Source organism: Bombina bombina, chromosome 5 (genome assembly GCF_027579735.1).
Source record: "Bombina bombina isolate aBomBom1 chromosome 5, aBomBom1.pri, whole genome shotgun sequence".
In the NCBI taxonomy this organism is placed as follows: domain Eukaryota; kingdom Metazoa; phylum Chordata; class Amphibia; order Anura; family Bombinatoridae; genus Bombina; species Bombina bombina.
This window is the reverse complement of record NC_069503.1, coordinates 897,971,663-897,994,507: the sequence shown is the minus strand read 5'-3', so window position 1 is coordinate 897,994,507 and position 22,845 is coordinate 897,971,663. Positions and strand designations below refer to the sequence as shown.

The following is a 22,845-nucleotide window of genomic DNA, read 5'->3' as shown; positions in this document are numbered from 1 at the left end:
TTTTTGAACTGAGGGCGATATTCAACGCTCTTCATGCATGGCCTCAACTAGCTGCGGCTAAATTCATCAGATTTCAGTCGGACAACATCACGACTGTAGCTTACGTCAATCATCAGGGGGGAACAAAGAGTTCCCTAGTGATGACGGAAGTAACCAAAATAATCAGGTGGGCGGAGGATCACTCCTGCCATCTCTCAGCAATTCACATCCCAGGAGTAGACAACTGGGAGGCAGATTTTCTAAGTCGTCAGACTTTTCACCCGGGGGAGTGGGAACTCCACCCGGAGGTATTTGCCCAGCTGACTCAGCTATGGGGCACTCCAGTTGGATCTGATGGCGTCCCGTCAGAACACCAAACTTCCTCTCTACGGGTCCAGGTCCCAGGATCCCAAGGCGGTATTGATAGATGCTCTAGCAGCGCCTTGGTCCTTCAATCTGGCTTATGCCTTTCCACCGTTTCCTCTTCTCCCTCGTCTGGTCGCCAGAATCAAGCAGGAGAAGGCTTCGGTGATTCTGATAGCACCTGCGTGGCCACGCAGGACTTGGTATGCAGACCTAGTGGACATGTCATCTGTCCCACCATGGACACTGACAATGAGGCAGGATCTTCTAATACAGGGTCCGTTCAAGCATCCAAATCTAATTTCTCTGCGTCTGACTGCTTGGAGATTGAACGCTTAATTCTATCAAAGCTTGGTTTCTCTGAGTCAGTTATAGATACTCTGATTCAGGCTAGAAAGCCTGTCACCAGGAAAATCTACCATAAGATATGTTGGAAATATCTTTGTTGGTGTGAATCCAAGGGTTACTCATGGAGTAAGATTAGGATTCCCAGGATATTGTCTTTCCTCCAAGAAGGATTGGAGAATGGATTGTCAACTAGTTCCTTAAAAGGACAGATATCTGCTCTGTCTATCCTTTTAAACAAGCGTCTGGCAGAGGTACCAGACGTTCAAGCGTTTACTCAGACTTTAGTCAGAATCAAGCCTGTTTATAAACCCGTGGCTCCGCCATGGAGTCTAAATCTAGTTCTTTCAGTTCTTCAAGGGGTTCCGTTTGAACCTTTACATTCCATAGATATTAAGTTATCTTGGAAAGTTTTTTGTTTTTGGTAGCTATCTCTTCTGCTCGGAGAGTCTCAGAATTATCTGCTTTACAGTGTGATTCACCTTACCTGGTGTTCCACGCAGATAAGGTAGTTTTGCGTACCAAACCTGGTTTTCTTCCTAAAGTTGTTTCTAACAAGAATATTAACCAGGAAATAGTTGTTCCTTCTCTGTGTCCTAATCCTTCTTCGAAGAAGGAACGTCTGTTACACAATCTTGATGTAGTTCGTGCTTTAAAGTTCTATTTACAAGCAACTAAGGATTTCAGACAAACATCTTCCTTGTTTGTTATCTATTCTGGTAAGAGGAGAGGTCAGAAAGCGACTGCTACCTCTTTCCTTTTGGCTGAAAAGCATCATCCGTTTGACCTATGAGACTGCTGGCCAGCAGCCTCCTGAAACTATTACTGCTCATTCTACCAGAGCAGTGGCTTCCACATGGGCTTTTAAAAATGAGGCTTCTGTTGAACAGATTTGTAAGGCAGCGACTTGGTCTTCGCTGCATACTTTTTCCAGATTTTACAAATTCGATACTTTTGCTTCTTCGGAGGCTATTTTTGGGAAAGAGGTTTTACAAGCAGTGGTGCCTTCCGTTTAAGGTACCTGACTTGTTCCCTCCCTTCATCCGTGTCCTAAAGCTTTGGTATTGGTATCCCACAAGTAAAGGATGAATCTGTGGACTGGATACACCTTACAAGAGAAAACAGAATTTATGCTTACCTGATAAATTACTTTCTCTTGTGGTGTATCCAGTCCACTGCCCGCCCTGGCAATTGAGTCAGGTAAAAATTTTTTGTTTAAACTACAGTCACCACTGCACCCTATGGTTTCTCCTTTTTCTTCCTAACCTTTGGTCGAATGACTGGGGAGTGGAGCTAGAGGGGGAGCTATATGGACAGCTCAGCTGTGTGCTCTCTTTGCCACTTCCTGTAGGAAAGGAGAATATCCCTCAAGTAAAGGATGAATCCGTGGACTGGATACACCACAAGAGAAAATAATTTGTCAGGTAAGCATAAATTCTGTTTTCTTTTTCTTTTTTTTTTCTTTTTTTAAAGTTTTGAAAAGCTTTATTGAAATAACTTCAAATATTTACAAGCAGAGAATATAACACTCACAACATAAGTCTGTTGGCAATCATCGAAATCTCTGTTTCAGTTCTTACATTTGTTGTGGGTTAAACAATATAATACAATAAGAAATGGATTAGAAAGGCCATCAAACAACAATTATCAATATTGGTTACATAAAGAATTGTCAATATGAATTTTGCAAGTGTTTAGCAGGACATAAAGAAAAAGAAGCATAGACAAACGAAGGAAAGGAAGAGGAAAGAAAAAGAAGAGAAGAGGTCAAATACACGTGTTCCTGAGTGAAGTGAAATAAAGTTTGCTGAGGGATATTAAAATTACACTATGGGCTTACCCCTATCAAGGGTGTTAGGTTATCTTGCGTCCTCCTGGTAATTAGCTGCGGGGTCTGGATTCCCATAGGAAGAGAATCTCGCAATAGAAATCCAATTGGTTAATGGAGAAGTAATGAAACTTCTCTAGTCGTATATTTAGCGAAACCTGAGAAAGCCACTCGTCAGTCGTAGGAGTAATCTCCTGTTTCCATCTCCCAGGAATGACTTGCTTAGCACTATTCAATGCAATGTGTAGAAGCCTAGTGTGGGCCTTAGATTGCATTTTGGGAATATCATGGAAGAGTAAAACTACTGGATCTAGAGGAATGTCGCGTCCTTGGAGTTTGCTAATTTCCTTAGTTATGGAGCACCAAAACGGCTGAATACTAGGACATGACCACCAAATATGGTTCATGGAACCCTCTTGGTTGCACTTCCTCCAGCATCTGTTAGATGTCAGGGGAAAGATGTATTGTAGGCGTTGCGGGGTCAAATACCATCTCATTAAGAGTTTATAATTGACTTCCAGCAGGGAGGCGGAGTGAGAAGATTTGGCTATGTTGTGGAAAATTTTATTCCATTCCTCTACTGATACTTGCCCCGCAAGGTCTTTTTGCCATTTTTGTGTGCAAGAAGGAAGGTGGTCTGTTGGAGGTGAGTTCAGAATAGCATACAAAAGAGATATAGTATGGGCTGGTTGGTGAGGTGCACTAAAGAGTTGTTCAAATCTAGTACGAGTATGCACCAGATCCTGTTTGTTTTTATGAGTGTTGATAAAATGTGTCAGCTGATTTGATTATATCTTAGCCAGGTAGCGAAGAAGTCGTTCTCCAAGTTTTGCATTTGTGTTATTGGGATTATTTTTGTTGCCTCCGTCAACAGATAGACCGGGAGAAGTCCATGGATGTCTAGTTTTAAATTTTTTGGAGAATTTCCCACCAAGAAGTCAGGATTGGAGAGTGAAGGTGTGAGAGGGGATGGGATACTAGAGAACGAGGTGTTTTTCTGTATCTGTCTAGACCATACCTGAAAAGTTTCTTTTATAATGGGATAGTTTTTGATTGTAGAAGGTCGGTGTTCAGGGGGAAGCCAACAATAGCTCCCTAGCTGGGGTATCCCCGTTAAGTCGTGTTCCAGGGAGACCCAGGCTTTAGATGAAGTTGCCGACTGGTAACACCAATCAACAATCCTCTGAAGGATAGTGGCATCTTTGTAATTCTGGAGATTTGGTACACCTAGCCCTCCCCTAGTTGGATGCAGATATAGTGTTGTTTTAGATATCCTTGGTGGTCTTTTATGCCATATGTATGAGTTAGTGATGGGCTGTAGTGTAGGGAGGAAGTGATTAGGAAGTGGGATAGGGACTGTTTGGAAGATATATAAAAGTTTAGGTAACAAATTCATTTCTCCTGTTAAGTGTAGTCAGTCCACGGGTCATCATTACTTATGGGATATTAACTCCTCCCCAACAGGAAGTGCAAGAGGATCACCCAAGCAGAGCTGCTATATAGCTCCTCCCCTCTACGTCACACCCAGTCATTCTCTTGCACCCAACTAATAGGATGTGTGAGAGGACTGTGGTGATTATACTTAGTTTTTATATCTTCAATCAAAAGTTTGTTATTTTAAACAGCACCGGAGTGTGTTGTTTCTTCTCAGGCAGAATTTGAAGAAGAATCTACCTGAGTTTTGTATGATCTTAGCAGACGTAACTAAGATTCATTTTGCTGTTCTCGGCCATTCTGAGGAGTGAGGTAAACTTCAGATCAGGGGACAGCGGGCAGGTTCACCTGCAAAGAGGTATGTTGCAGTATATTATTTTCTAAGGAATGGAATTGACTGAGAAAATACTGCCAATACCGATATAATGTAAGTTCAGCCTTAAATGCAGTAGTAGCAACTGGTATCAGGCTGATATGTATATATGTTTACACTTCAGTATTCTGGGGAATGGCATTTCACTGGGACAATACTGTATGCATATAACTTTTAGCCTAACTTGCAGTGTGAACGACTAGCAGCAGGCTTTTTAATGACATTTCATATAATTAGATTTTAAACGTTTGCTGGCATGTTAAATCGTTTAATTATCGGAGGTACTTGGTGAAAAATTGTTTTGGGCGTTATTTTCCACATGGCTGTCGTTTATTTTAAATTAAAACAGTTTCACTGAGCTTCCCTCACTGTTGTGTGTGAGTGGGAGGGGCCTATTTTGGCGCTTTTGCTACGCATCAGAAATTCAGTCACAAGTCTGTCTTCTCTCCCTGCATGATCCGGAACGTCTCTACAGAGCTCAGGGGTCTTCAAAAATTATTTTGAGGGAGGTAATCACTCACAGCAGACCTGTGAGATTGTGCTTTGACTGTGATTAAAACGCTTATATTTTAAATGTTATACGTTTTTTCTGATATTAAGGGTTAGTCATCCATTGCTAATGAGTGCAATCCTTTGCTAATTTTATGTTTTTACCGGGAAAAATTTGGTTTTTATAACTAATCCGGTTCATTGTTCTTCAACTGTCATAGTTTTTTCTGTGCTTCTTAAAGGCACAGTACGTTTTACATATTACTTGTAAATTTAGTTGAAAGGTATTTCCAAGTTGCTAGTCTAATTTCTAGTTTGTTAAACATGTCTGACTCAGAGGAATATCTCTGTGCTATATGTGTAAAAGCCAAGGTGGAGCCCAATAGAAACTTATGTACTAAATGCATTGATGCTACTTTAAATAAAAATCAATCTGTACATGTTGAACATCATTCACCAGACAACGAGGGGGAAGTTATGCCGACTAACTTGCCTCACGTGTCAGTACCTGCATCTCCCGCTCGGGAGGTGCGTGATATTGTAACGCCAAGTACATCAGGGCGGCCATTACAAATCACTCTACAGGACATGGCTAATGTTATGACTGAAGTTTTGTCTAAATTGCCAGAACTTAGGGGTAAGCGAGATCACTCTGGGGTGAGAACAGAGTGCGCTGATAATACTAGGGCCATGTCAGATACTGCGTCACAATTTGCAGAACATGAGGACGGAGAGCTTCATTCTGCGGGTGACGGATCTGATCCAAATAGACTGGATTCAGACATTTCAAATTTTAAGTTTAAACTAGAAAACCTCCATGTACTGCTAGGGGAGGTATTAGCGGCTCTGAATGATTGTAACACGGTTGCAATCCCAGAGAAATTATGTAGGCTGGATAGATACTATGCGGTACCAGCGTGTACTGACGTCTTTCCTATACCTAAGAGGCTTACAGAGATTATTACTAAGGAGTGGGATAGGCCCGGTGTACCCTTTTCCCCCCCTCCTATATTTAGAAAAATGTTTCCAATAGACGCCACCACACGGGACTTATGGCAGACGGTCCCTAAGGTGGAGGGAGCAGTTTCTACTCTGGCTAAGCGTACCACTATCCCGGTGGAGGATAGCTGTGCCTTTTCAGATCCAATGGATAAAAAGTTAGAGGGTTACCTTAAGAAAATGTTTGTTCAACAAGGTTTCATATTGCAACCCCTTGCATGTATTGCGCCTGTCACGGCTGCGGCCGCATTTTGGTTCGAGTCTCTGGAAGAGACCCTTGACTCAGCGCCAATAGATGAGATTTCAAACAAGCTTAAAACCCTTAAGCTAGCTAATTCATTTATTTCTGATGCCGTAGTACATTTAACTAAACTTACGGCTAAGAATTCCGGATTCGCCATTCAGGCACGCAGAGCACTGTGGCTAAAATCCTGGTCAGCTGATGTTACTTCTAAATCTAAATTACTTAACATACCTTTCAAGGGGCAGACTTTATTCGGGCCCGGTTTGAAAGAAATTATCGCTGATATTACAGGAGGTAAAGGCCATGCCCTGCCTCAAGACAGAGCCAAACCTAGGGCTAGACAGTCTAATTTTCGTGCCTTTCGTAACTTCAAGGCAGGAGCAGCATCAACTTCCTCTGCTCCAAAACAAGAAGGAGCTGTTGCTCGCTACAGACAAGGCTGGAAACCTAACCAGACCTGGAACAAGGGCAAGCAGGCCAGAAAACCTGCTGCTGCCCCTAAGACAGCATGAAGTGAGGGCCCCCGATCCGGGAAAGGATCTAGTGGGGGGCAGACTTTCTCTCTTCGCCCAGGCTTGGGCAAGAGATGTCCAGGATCCCTGGGCGTTAGAGATCATATCTCAGGGATATCTTCTGGACTTCAAAGCCTCTCCCCCAAAAGGGAGATTCCATCTTTCAAGGTTGTCAACAAACCAGATAAAGAAAGAGGCGTTTCTACGCTGTGTACAAGATCTTTTACTAATGGGAGTCATCCATCTGGTTCTGCGGTCGGAACACGGACAAGGGTTTTACTCAAATCTGTTTGTGGTTCCCAAGAAAGAAGGAACCTTCAGACCAATCTTGGATTTAAAGATCCTAAACAAATTCCTAAGAGTTCCATCGTTTAAAATGGAAACTATTCGGACAATCTTACCCATGATCCAAAAGGGTCAGTACATGACCACAGTGGATTTAAAGGATGCCTACCTTCACATACCGATTCACAAAGATCATTACCGGTATCTAAGGTTTGCCTTCCTAGACAGGCATTACCAGTTTGTAGCTCTTCCATTCGGGTTGGCTACGGCTCCAAGAATCTTCACAAAGGTTCTGGGCTCTCTTCTGGCGGTACTAAGACCGCGAGGAATTTCGGTGGCTCCGTACCTAGACGACATTCTGATACAAGCGTCAAGCTTTCAAACTGCCAAGTCTCATACAGAGTTAGTACTGGCATTTCTAAGGTCGCATGGGTGGAAGGTGAACGAAGAGAAGAGTTCTCTCTTACCACTCACGAGTTCCCTTCTTGGGGACTCTTATAGATTCTGTAGAAATGAAGATTTACCTGACAGAAGACAGGTTAACAAAGCTTCAAAATGCTTGCCGTGTCCTTCATTCCATTCAACACCCGTCAGTGGCTCAATGCATGGAGGTAATCGGCTTAATGGTAGCGGCAATGGACATAGTACCCTTTGCACGCCTGCATCTCAGACCGCTGCAATTGTGCATGCTAAGTCAGTGGAATGGGGATTACTCAGATTTGTCCCCTACTCTGAATCTGGATCAAGAGACCAGAAATTCTCTTCTATGGTGGCTTTCTCTGCCACATCTGTCCAGGGGGATGCCCTTCAGCAGGCCAGACTGGACAATTGTAACAGACGCAAGCCTACTAGGTTGGGGCGCTGTCTGGAATTCCCTGAAGGCTCAGGGATCATGGACTCAGGAGGAGAGTCTCCTTCCAATAAACATTCTGGAATTGAGAGCAGTTCTCAATGCCCTTCTGGCTTGGCCTCAGTTAACAACTCGGAGGTTCATCAGGTTTCAGTCGGACAACATCACGACTGTAGCTTACATCAACCATCAAGGAGGAACAAGGAGTTCCCTAGCGATGATGGAAGTATCAAAGATAATTCGCTGGGCAGAGTCTCACTCTTGCCACCTGTCAGCGATCCACATTCCAGGAGTGGAGAACTGGGAGGCGGATTTCCTAAGTCGACAGACTTTTCATCCGGGGGAGTGGGAACTTCATCCGGAGGTCTTTGCCCAAATACTTCGACGTTGGGTCAAACCAGATATGGATCTCATGGCGTCTCGCCAGAACGCCAAGCTTCCTTGTTACGGGTCCAGGTCCAGGGACCCGGGAGCGGTCCTGGTAGATGCTTTGACAGCACCTTGGACCTTCGGGATGGCTTATGTGTTTCCACCCTTCCCGATGCTTCCTCGTTTGATTGCCAGGATCAAACAGGAGAAAGCATCGGTGATTCTAATAGCGCCTGCGTGGCCACGCAGGACCTGGTATGCAGATCTAGTGGACATGTCATCCTGTCCACCTTGGTCTCTGCCTCTGAGACAGGACCTTCTAATTCAGGGTTACTTTCAAACATCAAAATCTAATTTCTCTGAAGCTGACTGCATGGAAATTGAACGCCTGATTTTATCAAAGCGTGGATTTTCGGAGTCAGTAATCGATACTTTAATACAGGCTAGGAAACCTGTTACCAGGAAGATTTACCATAAGATATGGCGTAAATACTTACACTGGTGTGATTCCAAAAGTTACTCATGGAGTAAGGTTAGGATTCCTAGGATTTTGTCTTTTCTACAAGAAGGTTTAGAAAAGGGTTTATCTGCAAGTTCTTTAAAGGGACAGATCTCGGCTCTGTCCATCCTTTTACACAAACGTCTGTCAGAAGTTCCAGACGTTCAGGCTTTTTGTCAGGCTTTGGCTAGGATTAAGCCTGTGTTTAAAACTGTAGCTCCACCGTGGAGCTTAAACTTAGTTCTTAACGTTTTACAGGGTGTTCCGTTTGAACCCCTTCATTCCATTGATATCAAGTTGTTATCTTGGAAAGTTCTGTTTTTAATGGCTATTTCCTCGGCTCGTATAGTCTCTGAGTTATCAGCTTTACATTGTGATTCTCCTTATCTGATTTTTCATTCAGATAAGGTAGTTCTGCGTACTAAACCCGGGTTCTTACCTAAGGTAGTTACTAACAAGAATATCAATCAAGAGATTGTTGTTCCATCATTGTGCCCTAACCCTTCTTCAAAGAAGGAACGGCTTCTACATAATCTGGACGTAGTCCTTGCCCTGAAATTTTATTTACAGGCAACTAAAGATTTTCGCCAAAATTCTTCCCTGTTTGTCGTTTATTCTGGACAGAGGAGAGGTCAAAAAGCTTCTGCTACCTCTCTCTCTTTCTGGCTTCGTAGCATAATACATTTAGCCTATGAGACTGCTGGACAGCAGCCTCCTGAAAGAATTACAGCTCATTCTACTAGAGCTGTGGCTTCCACTTGGGCCTTTAAGAATGAGGCCTCTGTTGAACAGATTTGCAAGGCTGCGACTTGGTCTTCTCTTCATACTTTTTCCAAATTTTACAAATTTGACACTTTTGCTTCTTCGGAGGCTGTTTTTGGGAGAAAGGTTCTTCAGGCAGTGGTTCCTTCCGTATAAAGATCCTGTCTGTCCCTCCCGTCATCCGTGTACTTTAGCTTTGGTATTGGTATCCCATAAGTAATGATGACCCGTGGACTGACTACACTTAACAGGAGAAAACATAATTTATGCTTACCTGATAAATTCCTTTCTCCTGTAGTGTAGTCAGTCCACGGCCCGCCGTGTTTTTTATGGCAGGTCTAAATTTTAAATTATTCTCCAGTCACCACTGCACCCTATAGTTTCTCCTTTCTCGTTTGGTTCTCGGTCGAATGACTGGGTGTGACGTAGAGGGGAGGAGCTATATAGCAGCTCTGCTTGGGTGATCCTCTTGCACTTCCTGTTGGGGAGGAGTTAATATCCCATAAGTAATGATGACCCGTGGACTGACTACACTACAGGAGAAAGGAATTTATCAGGTAAGCATAAATTATGTTTTTTACAACATTAATCCTTCCTATCCAAGTAATTGATTTAGTGAGCCAAGATGCAATAAATGAGTTGATTTTGTGTATAAATCTTTCATAGTTATATTTGAACAGGTCATGTAGGTTAGGTGATAAATGTACGCCTAAGTACTTTAACGTTTTGGTTTGAATCGGATATGGATAATCAACTTCCAATCGTTTACATTCTGCCGGAGACATTTCCATTGGAAGTAATTCCGATTTGGAAGAGTTTATTGCGTAGTTTGAGGCTCTCCCGTATTGGGCCAAAATTAGGCGAGCTGCAGGGAGGGATTTAGTCGGGTTGGTAAGGGAAAGCAGTAAGTTGTCCGCAAACAATGTAGCTTTGTATTGTGTCTGGATAATCTGCAGACCACTCACCTCCGAGCTGCCCCTAAGCTTGATTGCCAAAATTTCCATAGAGAGTACAAATAATAAGGGGGAAAGAGGGCACCCCTGTCTCGTACCATTCTTAATATGAAATGAGCCGGACAGGATACTATTCACTTTAGCTTTGGCTGTTGGGCCCACATAAAGTGCAAAGATTTTGGAGATAAATTCCTCTGGGATACCGAATTTCTGGAGGGTGAGTTTTAAAAAGGTCCAATCCAACCTGTCAAAGGCCTTTTCAGCATCTGTTGACAGGAGGATTGAAGGGGTTTTATGTAAAGAAACAAATTGCATAAGTTGCAGCACACGCATGGTGTTGTCCCTGGCCTCTCGACCAGGTACAAAGCCTGCCTGATCCACATGAATCGGCAAAGGGAGGACTGCATTGAGCCTATTTGCCAAAACTTTGGCGTAAATTTTTAAATCAACATTCAGGAGGGAGATAGGTCGGAAGTGAGCTGGCTGGTCTGGGGATTTGCCTGGTTTGGGCAGTACTGTTATAAAAGCCTCCAACATGTTCGAGGACATCGGCTCATTTTGGTCTATAGACTGGAACAGGGTAAGGAGGTGGGGAATTAAAATGTGTTTGAAGGTTTTGAAATATAAGCCTGTATACTCATCTGGTCCTGGGCTTTTCCCTGGCTTCAGAGTTTTTATTGCTTTTTCTATTTCTAAGGCATCTATTGGTTTTTGGAGGAATTCTACCATATCTGTTTGTAAGACTGGGGTTGAAAGCTGTTGTAGATATGAGGAGCATACGTGTTCATGTTCCAAAGTTTTCCTGTTGGGAAATAAATCATAGAGCTTTGCATAATATAGTCTAAACAATTCCGCTATTGAGGTTGAATCCTCTATTTTTTGATTTGCGTCATTTAGTAAATGATGTACATAAGAGTTTTGTTTTTGTCTGAGTGCCCTCGCTAACATTCTACCTGGTTTATTTCCTTCTGTAAAAATTTTTTGTTTAAGATAAAATGCTTGTTCTTGTGATTTAATATGTAGCATGTTGTTTATCTCAGTTCTGAGTTTTAATAGTTTCCTCAGTCTCTTCGTTTGAGGGATAAAGCTTGTGTTCATGTTCCACTTCTAAGAGAGCAGCTGCGAGTTGTGTGTATTTTTCCCTATATTGTTTAGTTTTATGCGCTTTAATTTTAATGAGTTCTCCCCTAAGAACACATTTATGAGTTTCCCATACTACCCTAGTGTTAGTATCTGGTGTCAAATTCTCCTGAAAAAAGTTTGTAAGTGTCTTTTCTAAGTGTTGTATGCTAATTGGGTCAGATAGAATAGAGTTGTCCAACCGCCATAGAAATGGCTTAACTGGAGCAGAGGGCCATCTGAATTTGCTAATGACTGCAGAATGATCGGACCAAGTGGTTGATGAGATCCTGGAGGATTCTAGGAGACTAAGGAACAAATGATCTACTAAAATATAATCTAATCGGGAATATGATTTATTCGGGTTTGAAAAGAAAGTGTAATCCCTAATGTGTGGGTGTGAAAATCTCCATGTGTCGTGGAGTGTAAGAAGGCGTAAGTTTGACCATATGGATTTCAGAGATTTTTGGGGAATAAGAATATTTGGATTGGAACTATCTATCGATGGGTCAAGAGGGATATTAAAGTCCCCAGCTACTAATAGGGGGCCTGTTGTGAAAGGGATAGTCATATTAGTAATATTTTGAAAAAATTGCCTTTGTTTTGTGTTAGGGGCATAAATGTTGATCAGCGTGATTGGTCTTCCAAATAGAAGGCCCTTCAGGCCAAGGTATCTGCCTTCTTTATCTGCTTCTATACTGTGGAGCTGAAATGGTACTGAGTTATACTAACCCCATTTATTTTTTTGTCAGGGTGACTGTTATGATAGTGTTGGGTATAGTGAGGTGAGAAATATTTAGGTTCAACGTTTTTCCTAAAGTGCGTCTCTTATAAAAATAAAATGTCACACTTTTTTAGTTTTATATCACGTAAGGCCATAGAACGTTTGTGTGGTACGTTAAACCCTTTCACATTTTGGGTCATAAATGTTAGCGAATGTCCCTTTATATCAACCATATTGAGCAGTAAAAACTTTGTAGATACGATGAATACCCCTGCAAGCGCCATATATAACACATGTAAGACCAATATTTAGAAAAGAAAAAGAAAGTGGGAGATTGAGAGAAAGGACAGTAATAAGCAATTTGTAAGATATACATACTGAGAGAGAAATCTCTAATTGTAGGATTCAAAGAAGGAATCCAAAAACTAGTGAGATACATTGTGTTTTAAAAAACAACAAAAAACTGGGGAGATATCCCCGTCTGACCTATAGCTCTAAAACAAATAAATATCATTAGGGCATAACAAGTCTATATTAACTAAACTGTACTATGGTTCAGTGATTCAACTGCACAGTGAACTCTGAGCAGCAGCTTCTAAAATAGTTAGAGGGGAAAAGGGAGCAACCAAATATTGATATCAACAAATTAGCTAAAAGTAAATAACAATAAGTAACTGACTACTATATTCGTTTCGGAGCTAGAATGATTAAATCTATAAGTATTAAATAATGGAGCAACTGACCAATTGTTAAAGTCCACACATCTTTATGGGGAAAGAGGATACGTAGAACCTGGTAAGTCAATAACCCCGTTTAATCAAAAGTGTTCATATAGAGTCAGTTGAAATCTGGAGTGACTCAGGTTTGCAAATTTAACAAATATCAACAGGGTATAAAGGTTTTTAAGTGATATAACCAGTATAGTCAATATAAGTGGGCAATCGTGCTTTTATCTTACCACTCGGTGATTCTTACCCCACGATCTCCAGGAAGACTAGAAGGGGCAGAGGTACCTTCCCACAAGTACCATCAGGTTGGCTATGTATTTCGTGGTGATGAACAGCTAACTGGCACAAACATTTCAAAATAGGCCTAACTTGAACTTTTAGCCAGTAAAAATCAGAATGTTGAACTGAATAACATAAACACCACATCTCCACCATGGAAGGAGACACAGTAATTCTTCTAAAATCTGTTACCCCTTGCTGTGAAGAGTGTTCATGGGGGTTCTACTGTTTCTTGAGAAGGACCAGAACAAGCAGGTCTAAGTCTTTTGGCTGGCACTGTTTGCCATTTTGTTCTTTTAGGCTTTGAGACATCTTCCTTTCTGAGTTGTTCACGTGATCCTGAAGATATAATGGGTTCAAGTGGTGGATCGATATGTAGGTCTGCACAAAAGCTTTCTGTCTCCAGGACATCATTGCATACGAATCTTTGACCTTGTCTGATGACCTGGACTAAGCATGGGAAACCCCACCGATATGCAATGTTTAAGTTCCTTAAATGTGCTGTGAGGTGGTTGAATTCCCTCCGTCTTAGCAAGGTTCTTGGGGTCAAATCCGCAAACATTTGGATGTTGCTATCCTGAAAATTAATAGATCTCTGTTTGCGTGAAAATTGTGAGACTTCTTCTTTCTGGGAATAATCTTTACATTTTAAAATGATGTCCCTAGGTTTCTTTGGATCCAGTGATTTGGGGCGCAATGCCCTATGGGCTCTATCAAATTGAATGGGTTGGTCGTACAGGGCCCCTTTAATGTGTGTAAAGAGCTCCTGCAGGTATCCTGATATTGATGAGGTGAGAACTGATTCCGGCACTCCCCGGATTCTAAGATTTTGACGCCTTTCCCTGTTCTCTAAGTCCTCAAGCTTATCGTGAAGCTGCATAATGGAGGTTTCCTGACCTTTTAGTTGTTGCTGCAAAATAGATATTTCCTCCTGGTTGCTTTCTTGAACCTCCTCAAGGTGTTCAACCTTGTTTCCTATTTCATTAATGTCTTTTCTGAGGCCTGAGATTTCTTCTTTAATACAGCTGCGTACTTGTGACAATAATGTTGTGAAGTCTTTTTTAGATGGCAAAGATTCCAACAAGGTTTGAGATATAGAGACCATATTATCTGTGCAGGTTTCTTCATCTTCTGAGTCTGATGGTGCTTTTGGACAGGATTAAAAAAAAAAAAAAAAAAAAATTTGATCTTTGCTGCAGCTATTCCATAACCTCCACTGAGGTCCTGTAATTAATTAGTGAGGGTAGGAGAAGGTCTATTCTTCTTAAGAATCCAAGAGAGTATCCCTATACTACATAAATGTGCAGTAATATATCAGTCTCTAATGAAGTAGTGGGGAAGTAGGTTAAAGGCTCTGTATAACTTTAATCAGTGTGCTGGTGCAATGCTAAATACGGCGAGTGTATTGCTCGCCATATTCAGTGAGGTCTGGCGGACCTGATCCGCAGTGTCGGATCAGGTCCGCCAGACCTTGATAACTATGGGCCTAGGCCACATATTGTAGGCTATTATAGACACACTTTCGCATGATGGTGGTTTCTACATAATTGCAGTATTTATTGTATATTGATACATTTTACCAAGGATACCTCTGTTTCCATATTGTAATCCTATTTATCTATATAACTACCTTTTTGTATCATTTTTTGTTAACTGTCTATGACATTTCTTTATTTAAATATTTGTTTTAGTTGGCTCCATTATGTGGATCCACATCAATATTTCTAGGTGTATCATACTCCGTTCTTTATAATGAAAGGTTTTATAACAATTGATATGGCACCTGCGCATTTGCGACTATTTGATCTTGTTGCGTCCAAGGCTTTTTGGTGCTCCATCTCCATTGGAGTGGTTGTGCATGCGCAGTAGCCGGATCAATCTTCAACCTATTTATGGCAATTTGTAACTCCCTCGACCATGTTGGTTGTGGTTTGTTCTCTATTTTTTGTTTGTATATTGGTTGTCATATTTTCATATGTGTTTATCCCTTGTGAATAGCCGCTCACCAGTAGTATTTGGTGGCTTTCTGGGGGCGTTTTTTGCACTATAGAGCAATCCTATCGATGACATCCTGAGGGATGATTTGATTGGTCAATGTTGTGGACATGCGCTGTAGAGTGACAAGAACGCCAACCGAGGGCTATTTAAATCTCAGTGACAAGTTCAACAGCTCACCTGATTAAACGGTAATATCCTAGAAACGCATTGTGAGACGTTTTTACTGAATGGTTTTTAATTTATTTTATATTAAAGCTTTTCTATTCTCTATACTTGTCACTCTGAGTTCATACATATTCTGAGATACTGAGCACAGAATGTGTTTGGTTTGATTTAGGATACTTAAAGGGACATTAAACACAAATTTTACTTTCATGATTTAGATAGAACATGCTATTTTAAACAGCTTTCTAATTTACTTCTATTATCTAATTTGCTTCATTCCCTTGATATCCTTTGCTGAAAAGCATATCTAGATAGGCTCAGAAGCTGCTGATTGGTGGCTGCACCAAGATACCTCGTGTGATTGGCTCACAATGTGCATTGCTATTTCTTAAACAAAGGATATCTAAATAATGAAGCAAATAAGATAATAGAATTAAATTTGGAATGTTGTTTAAAATTGTATTCTCTATCTGAATAACGAAAGAAAAAATTTGGGTTTAATGTCCTTTTAACCTCTTTGAACCATCACCTGGATAACCTTTTCGAATGGAAAGGATTGCCTGGGTCACATTAGTCCGCTGGCCGACTTCTATTTGTCCAGCCTGCCTCTCCTGCACTATTGAAGTGCTTGAAAATCTGTGCGTACATTTCTAGCCTTGTTGTCTTTTTATTCTTGGTTGAAGAAATCACACCTTTTGGGCGCCCTCTTTTCTCTCTCATTTTTTTTCCAGTTTGGGACTCATTGATCTATAGGAGCTCGTTTTGAAGAGGAAGCGACCAGACCCCACTATTTGATTGTGACTCTCTAGTGGACTTTTTTATTTTCCTGCGCAGACTTTATTTTTAATCTGTGTTGGTATATTGCATATTTTAATTTTATATTTATTCATTGTATATTTGTCTCTGTATTTTTGGCGCACTCAGCACTTATGTATTTGTTTCCAAATGTGGTGTCTTCGAATGAAATTTTTGCTCCTTTTTATTTTTTTTGTTCCAAAGAATTTTAAGGAGTGGCTTCTCCATAAAATGAATGTTGTCAGAGCTTTGCCGTTTTATCTGCAGGCTACTAAGGATTTAAGACAATCCTCTTGTTTGTTATTTTTTTATCTGGTTCCAGAAAGCTACTGCTATGTCTTTGGATACTTGGTTAAAGCTTGAGATTCATAAGGCTGATTTGGAGGTTGGGCCAGTCTCGTCCTAAACGGATTACTGCCCATTCTACGAGATCAGTTGCTACATCTTGAGCCTTTAAATTCTACCATTTTGATGTCTTTGCTTCTTCTGAAGCAACTTTTGGTACGCAAGTCCTTCAGGCAGTAGTTTCTGATTTTATTGCTTTATTTGTTGCATAAAAAAATAAATATAGATTTATCGATGCGCCATGCTTGGCCTGCCCTCATTACTTGTGGATCTCATTGCTTGCATATTAGTTTCCCAGGAGTAATAGATTGTGTACGGTCACCACCTGTATCAAAGAAAATATAATTTATGAGTACCTGATAATGCCATTTTCTTTCCTGTTGGGGAGTCCACAAGACCCCACTGTGTTTTGTATGTTACACTTTTAGACTATGCAGTATAACTTTTTTTGTTTTTTTGTTTAGTAAACGTTTTGAAGATCTAAAGGACACCTATGATGAGCAGTTGGAGAGTAGGCTAGAAATGTATAGAAAGGCAATAAAGAACCATGCCTATCGTCAAGCAATGGAAGACCTAGAGGATAATTATGTCCCATTAGAAGAATTCCAACTTGAACAGGAAAAGGTTGAGGTAAGTTAATTCTAGATATTTTGTGATTGGGATGTTTATAATCTGGGACAAGGAGCACTCAGAATAGCACTCAGAAACTTGCAATGCCCCCCCCCCCCTTTCAGCATGTTTACCATACATCCTCTGTGTATTTGTTATTGAAGAAGCAATTTGCTTTTAGTGTGCCACAGTTTCATATCCTGTTTTGGTTGCCAGATCAGTGCTCTGCATGCCAGGTAAAGATGATGGTCCAGATGCAGAAGCTCCAGGTTCCTTGGTCTAGCCATGATGCCATGCTGAATGTGGCTTGTAACATCCTTCTAGATGAATTTGTAATATCTAATATTTGTTGGGTCCCCCATTATCATTCGGAAAGACAGTCGATTTACCATTGACTATCTACCTGGATGTCATGCTCTACAAGACCAATTATGGATTACCAGACACTATTTTCTCACAAATTTAGCCTTTTGATGCATATACAATTTTTCTTTCTCCCTGGTATTTTCCTTCCTAAGATGGGGAAAGTCCACGGCTTCATTCCTTACTGTTGGGAAATACAACACCTGGCCACCAGGAGGAAGTTAAGACACCCCAGCCAAAGGCTTAAATTTCTTTCATGTAATTAGCAAGAGTCCATGAGCTAGTGACATATGGGATATACATTCCTACCAGGAGGGGCAAAGTTTCCCAAACCTCAAAATGCCTATAAATACACCCCTCACCACACCCACAATTCAGTTTTACAAACTTTGCCTCCCGTGGAGGTGGTGAAGTAAGTTTGTGCTAGATTCTACGTTGATATGCGCTTCGCAGCAGGCTGAAGCCCAGTTTTCCTCTCAGAGTGCAGTGAATGTCAGAGGGATGTGAAGAGTATTGCCTATTTGAATACAATGGTCTTCCTCTAGGGGATCTATTTCATAGGTTCTCTGTTATCGGTCGTAGAGATTTCTTCTCCTACCTCCCTTTTCAGATCGACGATATACTCTTATATACCATTACCTCTACTGATTCTCGTTTCAGTACTGGTTTGGCTATCTACTATATGTAGATGAGTGTCTTAGGGTAAGTAAGTCTTATTTTATTTATGACACTCTCTAAGCTATGGTTGGGCACTTTATATGTAAAGTTCTAAATATGTGTTTAAACTTATATTTGCAATGAGTCAGGATAATCAGTATTCCTTCATTCAGACTGTCAGTTTCATTATTTGGGATAATGCATATGAATAAAAAAAAAAAATTCTTACCTTAAAAATTTTCAATTGACTTTTTTTCCTGCGGGCTGTTAGGCTCGCGGGGGCAGAAAATGCTTCAATTTATTGCGTCATTCTTGGCGCAAACTTTTTTGGCACAAAATTTTGTCATTTACGCCGCCATAGTTGACGCCGGAAGTTTGTTCGTGGTTGCGCCATTTTTTGACGTACGTGTGTTAGACGTTTTTTTGCGCCAAAAAATGTAGGGGCCGCTTTCGGCGCTAGAGGATGTGGCGTCATACTTGGCGCCAAAAAATATGGGCGTTGTACTTGGCGTCAATAATGTGGGCGTCATTCTTGGCGTCAAAAATGTGGGCGTCATACTTGTCTCCACCTTTTTTCACATTATTTAAGTCTCACTTTCTCTTGTTAAGTGTATCCAGTCCACGGATCATCCATTACTTGTGGGATATATTCCCTTCCCAACAGGAAGTTGCAAGAGGATCACCCACAGCAAAGCTGCTATATAGCTCCTCCCCTCACATGTCATATCCAGTTATTCTCTTGCAACCCTCAACATAGATGGAGGTCGTGAGAGGAATGTGGTGTTTTATACTTGGAGAACTCTTTTGATTGAAGAATTAATTATCACCACTCACAAGAGTCTCCTTCCTAGGGACTCTTATAGATTCTGTAGAGATGAAAATTTACCTGACTGAGTCCAGGTTATCAAAACTTCTAAATGCTTGCCGTGTCCTTCATTCCATTCCACGCCCGTCAGTGGCTCAGTGCATGGAAGTAATCGGCTTAATGGTAGCGGCAATGGACATAGTGCCATTTGCGCGCCTGCATCTCAGACCGCTGCAATTATGCATGCTAAGTCAGTGGAATGGGGATTACTCAGATTTGTCCCCTCTACTAAATCTGGATCGAGAGACCAGAGATTCTCTTCTCTGGTGGCTTTCTCGGCTCCATCTGTCCAAGGACATGACCTTTCGCAGGCCAGATTGGATGATTGTAACAACAGATGCCAGCCTTCTAGATTGGGGCACAGTCTGGAACTCCGTGAAGGCTCAGGGATCGTGGACTCAGGAGGAGAAACTCCTCCCAATAAATATTCTGGAGTTAAGAGCAATATTCAACGCACTTCTAGCTTGGCCTCAGTTAGCAACACTGAGGTTCATCAGATTTCAGTCGGACAACATCACGACTGTGGCTTACATCAACCATCACGGGGGAACCAGGAGTTCCCTAGCGATGTTAGAAGTCTCAAAGATAATTCGCTGGGCAGAGTCTCACTCTTGCCACCTGTCGGCGATCCACATCCCAGGCGTGGAGAACTGGGAGGCGGACTTTCTAAGTCGCCAGACTTTTCATCCGGGGGAGTGGGAACTTCATCCGGAGGTGTTCGCTCAACTGATTCATCGTTGGGGCAAACCAGAACTGGATCTCATGGCGTCTCGCCAGAACGCCAAGCTTCCTCGTTACGGATCCAGGTCCAGGGACCCGGGAGCGGCGCTGATAGATGCTCTAGCAGCCTCTTGGTTATTCAACATGGCTTATGTTTTTCCACCGTTTCCGCTGCTGCCTCGACTGATTGCCAAGATCAAACAGGAGAGAGCATCAGTGATTCTGATAGCGCCTGCGTGGCCACGCAGGACCTGGTATGCAGACCTAGTGGACATGTCGTCCTGTCCACCATGGTCTCTGCCTCTGAGGCAGGACCTTCTAATACAAGGTCCTTTCAACCATCCAAATCTAATTTCTCTGAGGCTGACTGCATGGAGATTGAACGCTTGATCCTATCAAAGCGTGGCTTCTCAGAGTCAGTTATTGATACCTTAATACAGGCACGGAAGCCTGTTACCAGAAAAATCTACCATAAGATATGGCGTAAATACTTGTATTGGTGCGAATCAGAGTTACTCATGGAGTAAAGTTAGGATTCCTAGGATATTGTCCTTTCTACAAGAGGGTTTGGAAAAGGGCTTATCTGCTAGTTCGTTAAAGGGACAGATTTCTGCTCTGTCTATTCTTTTGCACAAGCGTCTGGCAGAAGTTCCAGACGTCCAGGCTTTTTGTCAGGCTTTGGCTAGGATTAAGCCTGTGTTTAAAACTGTTGCTCCTCCGTGGAGCTTAAACTTGGTTCTTAAAGTTCTTCAAGGTGTTCCGTTTGAACTCCTTCATTCCATTGATATTAAGCTTTTATCTTGGAAAGTTCTGTTTTTGATGGCTATTTCCTCGGCTCGAAGAGTCTCTGAGTTATCTGCCTTACATTGTGATTCTCCTTATCTGATTTTCCATTCAGACAAGGTAGTTCTGCATACTAAACCTGGGTTTTTACCTAAGGTAGTTTCTAACAGGAATATCAATCAAGAGATTGTTGTCCCATCATTGTGCCCTAATCCTCCTTCAAAGAAGGAACGTCTTTTGCATAATCTGGACGTAGTCCGTGCCCTGAAGTTCTATTTACAGGCAACTAAAGATTTTCGTCAAACTTCTTCCCTGTTTGTCGTTTACTCTGGACAGAGGAGAGGTCAAAAAGCTTCGGCAACCTCTCTCTCCTTTTGGCTTCGGAGCATAATACACTTAGCCTATGAGACTGCTGGACAGCAGCCCCCTGAAAGGATTACAGCTCATTCTACTAGAGCTGTGGCTTCCACCTGGGCCTTTAAGAATGAGGCCTCTGTTGAACAGATTTGCAAGGCTGCGACTTGGTCTTCGCTTCACACCTTTTCAAAATTTTACAAATTTGACACTTTTGCTTCTTCGGAGGCTGTTTTTGGGAGAAAGGTTCTACAGGCAGTGGTTCCTTCCGTTTAAGTTCCTGCCTTGTCCCTCCCATCATCCGTGTACTTTAGCTTTGGTATTGGTATCCCACAAGTAATGGATGATCCGTGGACTGGATACACTTAACAAGAGAAAACATAATTTATGCTTACCTGATAAATTTATTTCTCTTGTAGTGTATCCAGTCCACGGCCCGCCCTGTCTTTTTAAGGCAGATCTAAATTTTAATTAAAACTCCAGTCACCACTGCACCCTATGGTTTCTCCTTTCTTGTTTTGTTTCGGTCGAATGACTGGATATGACATGTGAGGGGAGGAGCTATATAGCAGCTCTGCTGTGGGTGATCCTCTTGCAACTTCCTGTTGGGAAGGGAATATATCCCACAAGTAATGGATGATCCGTGGACTGGATACACTACAAGAGAAATAAATTTATCAGGTAAGCATAAATTATGTTTTTTCATTGCTTCTGGTTGCTAGGACTTGTTTATTTTGCATTTATTCCCATTCCTGAAACTGTCATTTAAGGAATTTGATCATTTTGCTTTATATGTTGTTTTTTCTATTACATATTGCAAGATGTCACAACCTGACCCTGGATCAGAATCTACTTCTGGAAAGACGCTGCCTGATGCTGGTTCTACCAAAGTTAAGTGCTTTTGTTGTAAACTTTTGGTAACTGTTCCTCCGGCTGTAGTTTGTGTTAGTTGTCATGATAAACTTTCTAACGCAGATAATGTCTCCATTAGTAATAATCCTTTACCTGTTTTTTTTCCTTCAACATCTAATGTTCAGGATGTCCCTGTTAATGTAAAAGAATTTGTTTCTAATTCTATTAGGAAGGCTCTGTCTGTTATTCCTCCTTCCAGTAAACGTAAAAGGTCTTTTAAAACTTCTCATATTTCAGATGAATTTTTAAGTGACCACCATCATTCTGACTTATCTGTTTTCTGATGAGGATCTATCTGGTTCAGAAGATTCTGCCTCAGATATTGACACTGATAAATCTTCATATTTATTTAAGATGGAGTTTATTCGTTCTTTACTTAAAGAAGTGTTGATTGCATTAGATGAGTCTAGTCCTCTTGATACTAAATCTACTAAGCGTTTAAATTCGGTTTTTAAACCTCATTTAGTTATTCCAGAAGTTTTTCCAGTTCCTGATGCTATTTCAGAAGTAATTTCTAGGGAATGGAATAGTCTGGCTACTTCATTTACTCCTTCTCCAAGGTTTAACAAATTGTACCCTGTGCCATCTGATAGATTAGAATTTTGGGACAAAATCCCTAAAGTTGATGGGGCTATCTCTACTCTTGCTAAACGTACTACTATTCCTACGGCGGATAGTACTTCCTTTAAGGATCCTTTAGATAGGAAGCTTGAATCCTTTCTAACGAGAGCTTATTTATGTTCAGGTAATCTTCTTAGACCTGCTATTAATTTGGCTGATGTTGCTGCTGCTTCCACTTTCTGGTTGGAGGCTTTAGCGCTACAAGTGTCAGACCATAATGCTTATAGCATTGTTAAACTTCTTCAACATGCTAATAACTTTATTTGTGATGCCATTTTCGATATCATTAGAATTGATGTCAGGTATATGTCTTTAGCTATTTTAGCTAGAAGAGCTTTATGGCTTAAATCTTGGAATGCAGATATGACTTCTAAGTCAACGTTGCTTTCTCTTTCCAAGGTAATAAATTATTTGGTTCACAGTTGGATTCTATAATTTCAACTGTTACTGGGGGGAAGGAACCTTTTTGCCTCAGGACAAAAAAATCTAAAGGTAAATATAGGGCTGCTAATCGTTTTCGTTCC

At 41.3% G+C, this 22,845-nt stretch overlaps 1 protein-coding gene across 1 annotated transcript in view; it reads left to right on the top strand.

Annotated features, from left to right (window-relative positions):
• LOC128661655 (kinesin-like protein KIF20A) overlaps window positions 1-22,845 on the top strand; it is a 368,820-nt gene that overhangs the window by 203,287 nt on the left and 142,688 nt on the right. Inside the window, exon 15 of the mRNA XM_053715886.1 lies at window positions 16,902-17,067. Coding sequence (XP_053571861.1) covers window positions 16,902-17,067 — 166 coding nt within the window. The remainder of the gene's footprint in view (window positions 1-16,901; window positions 17,068-22,845) is intronic.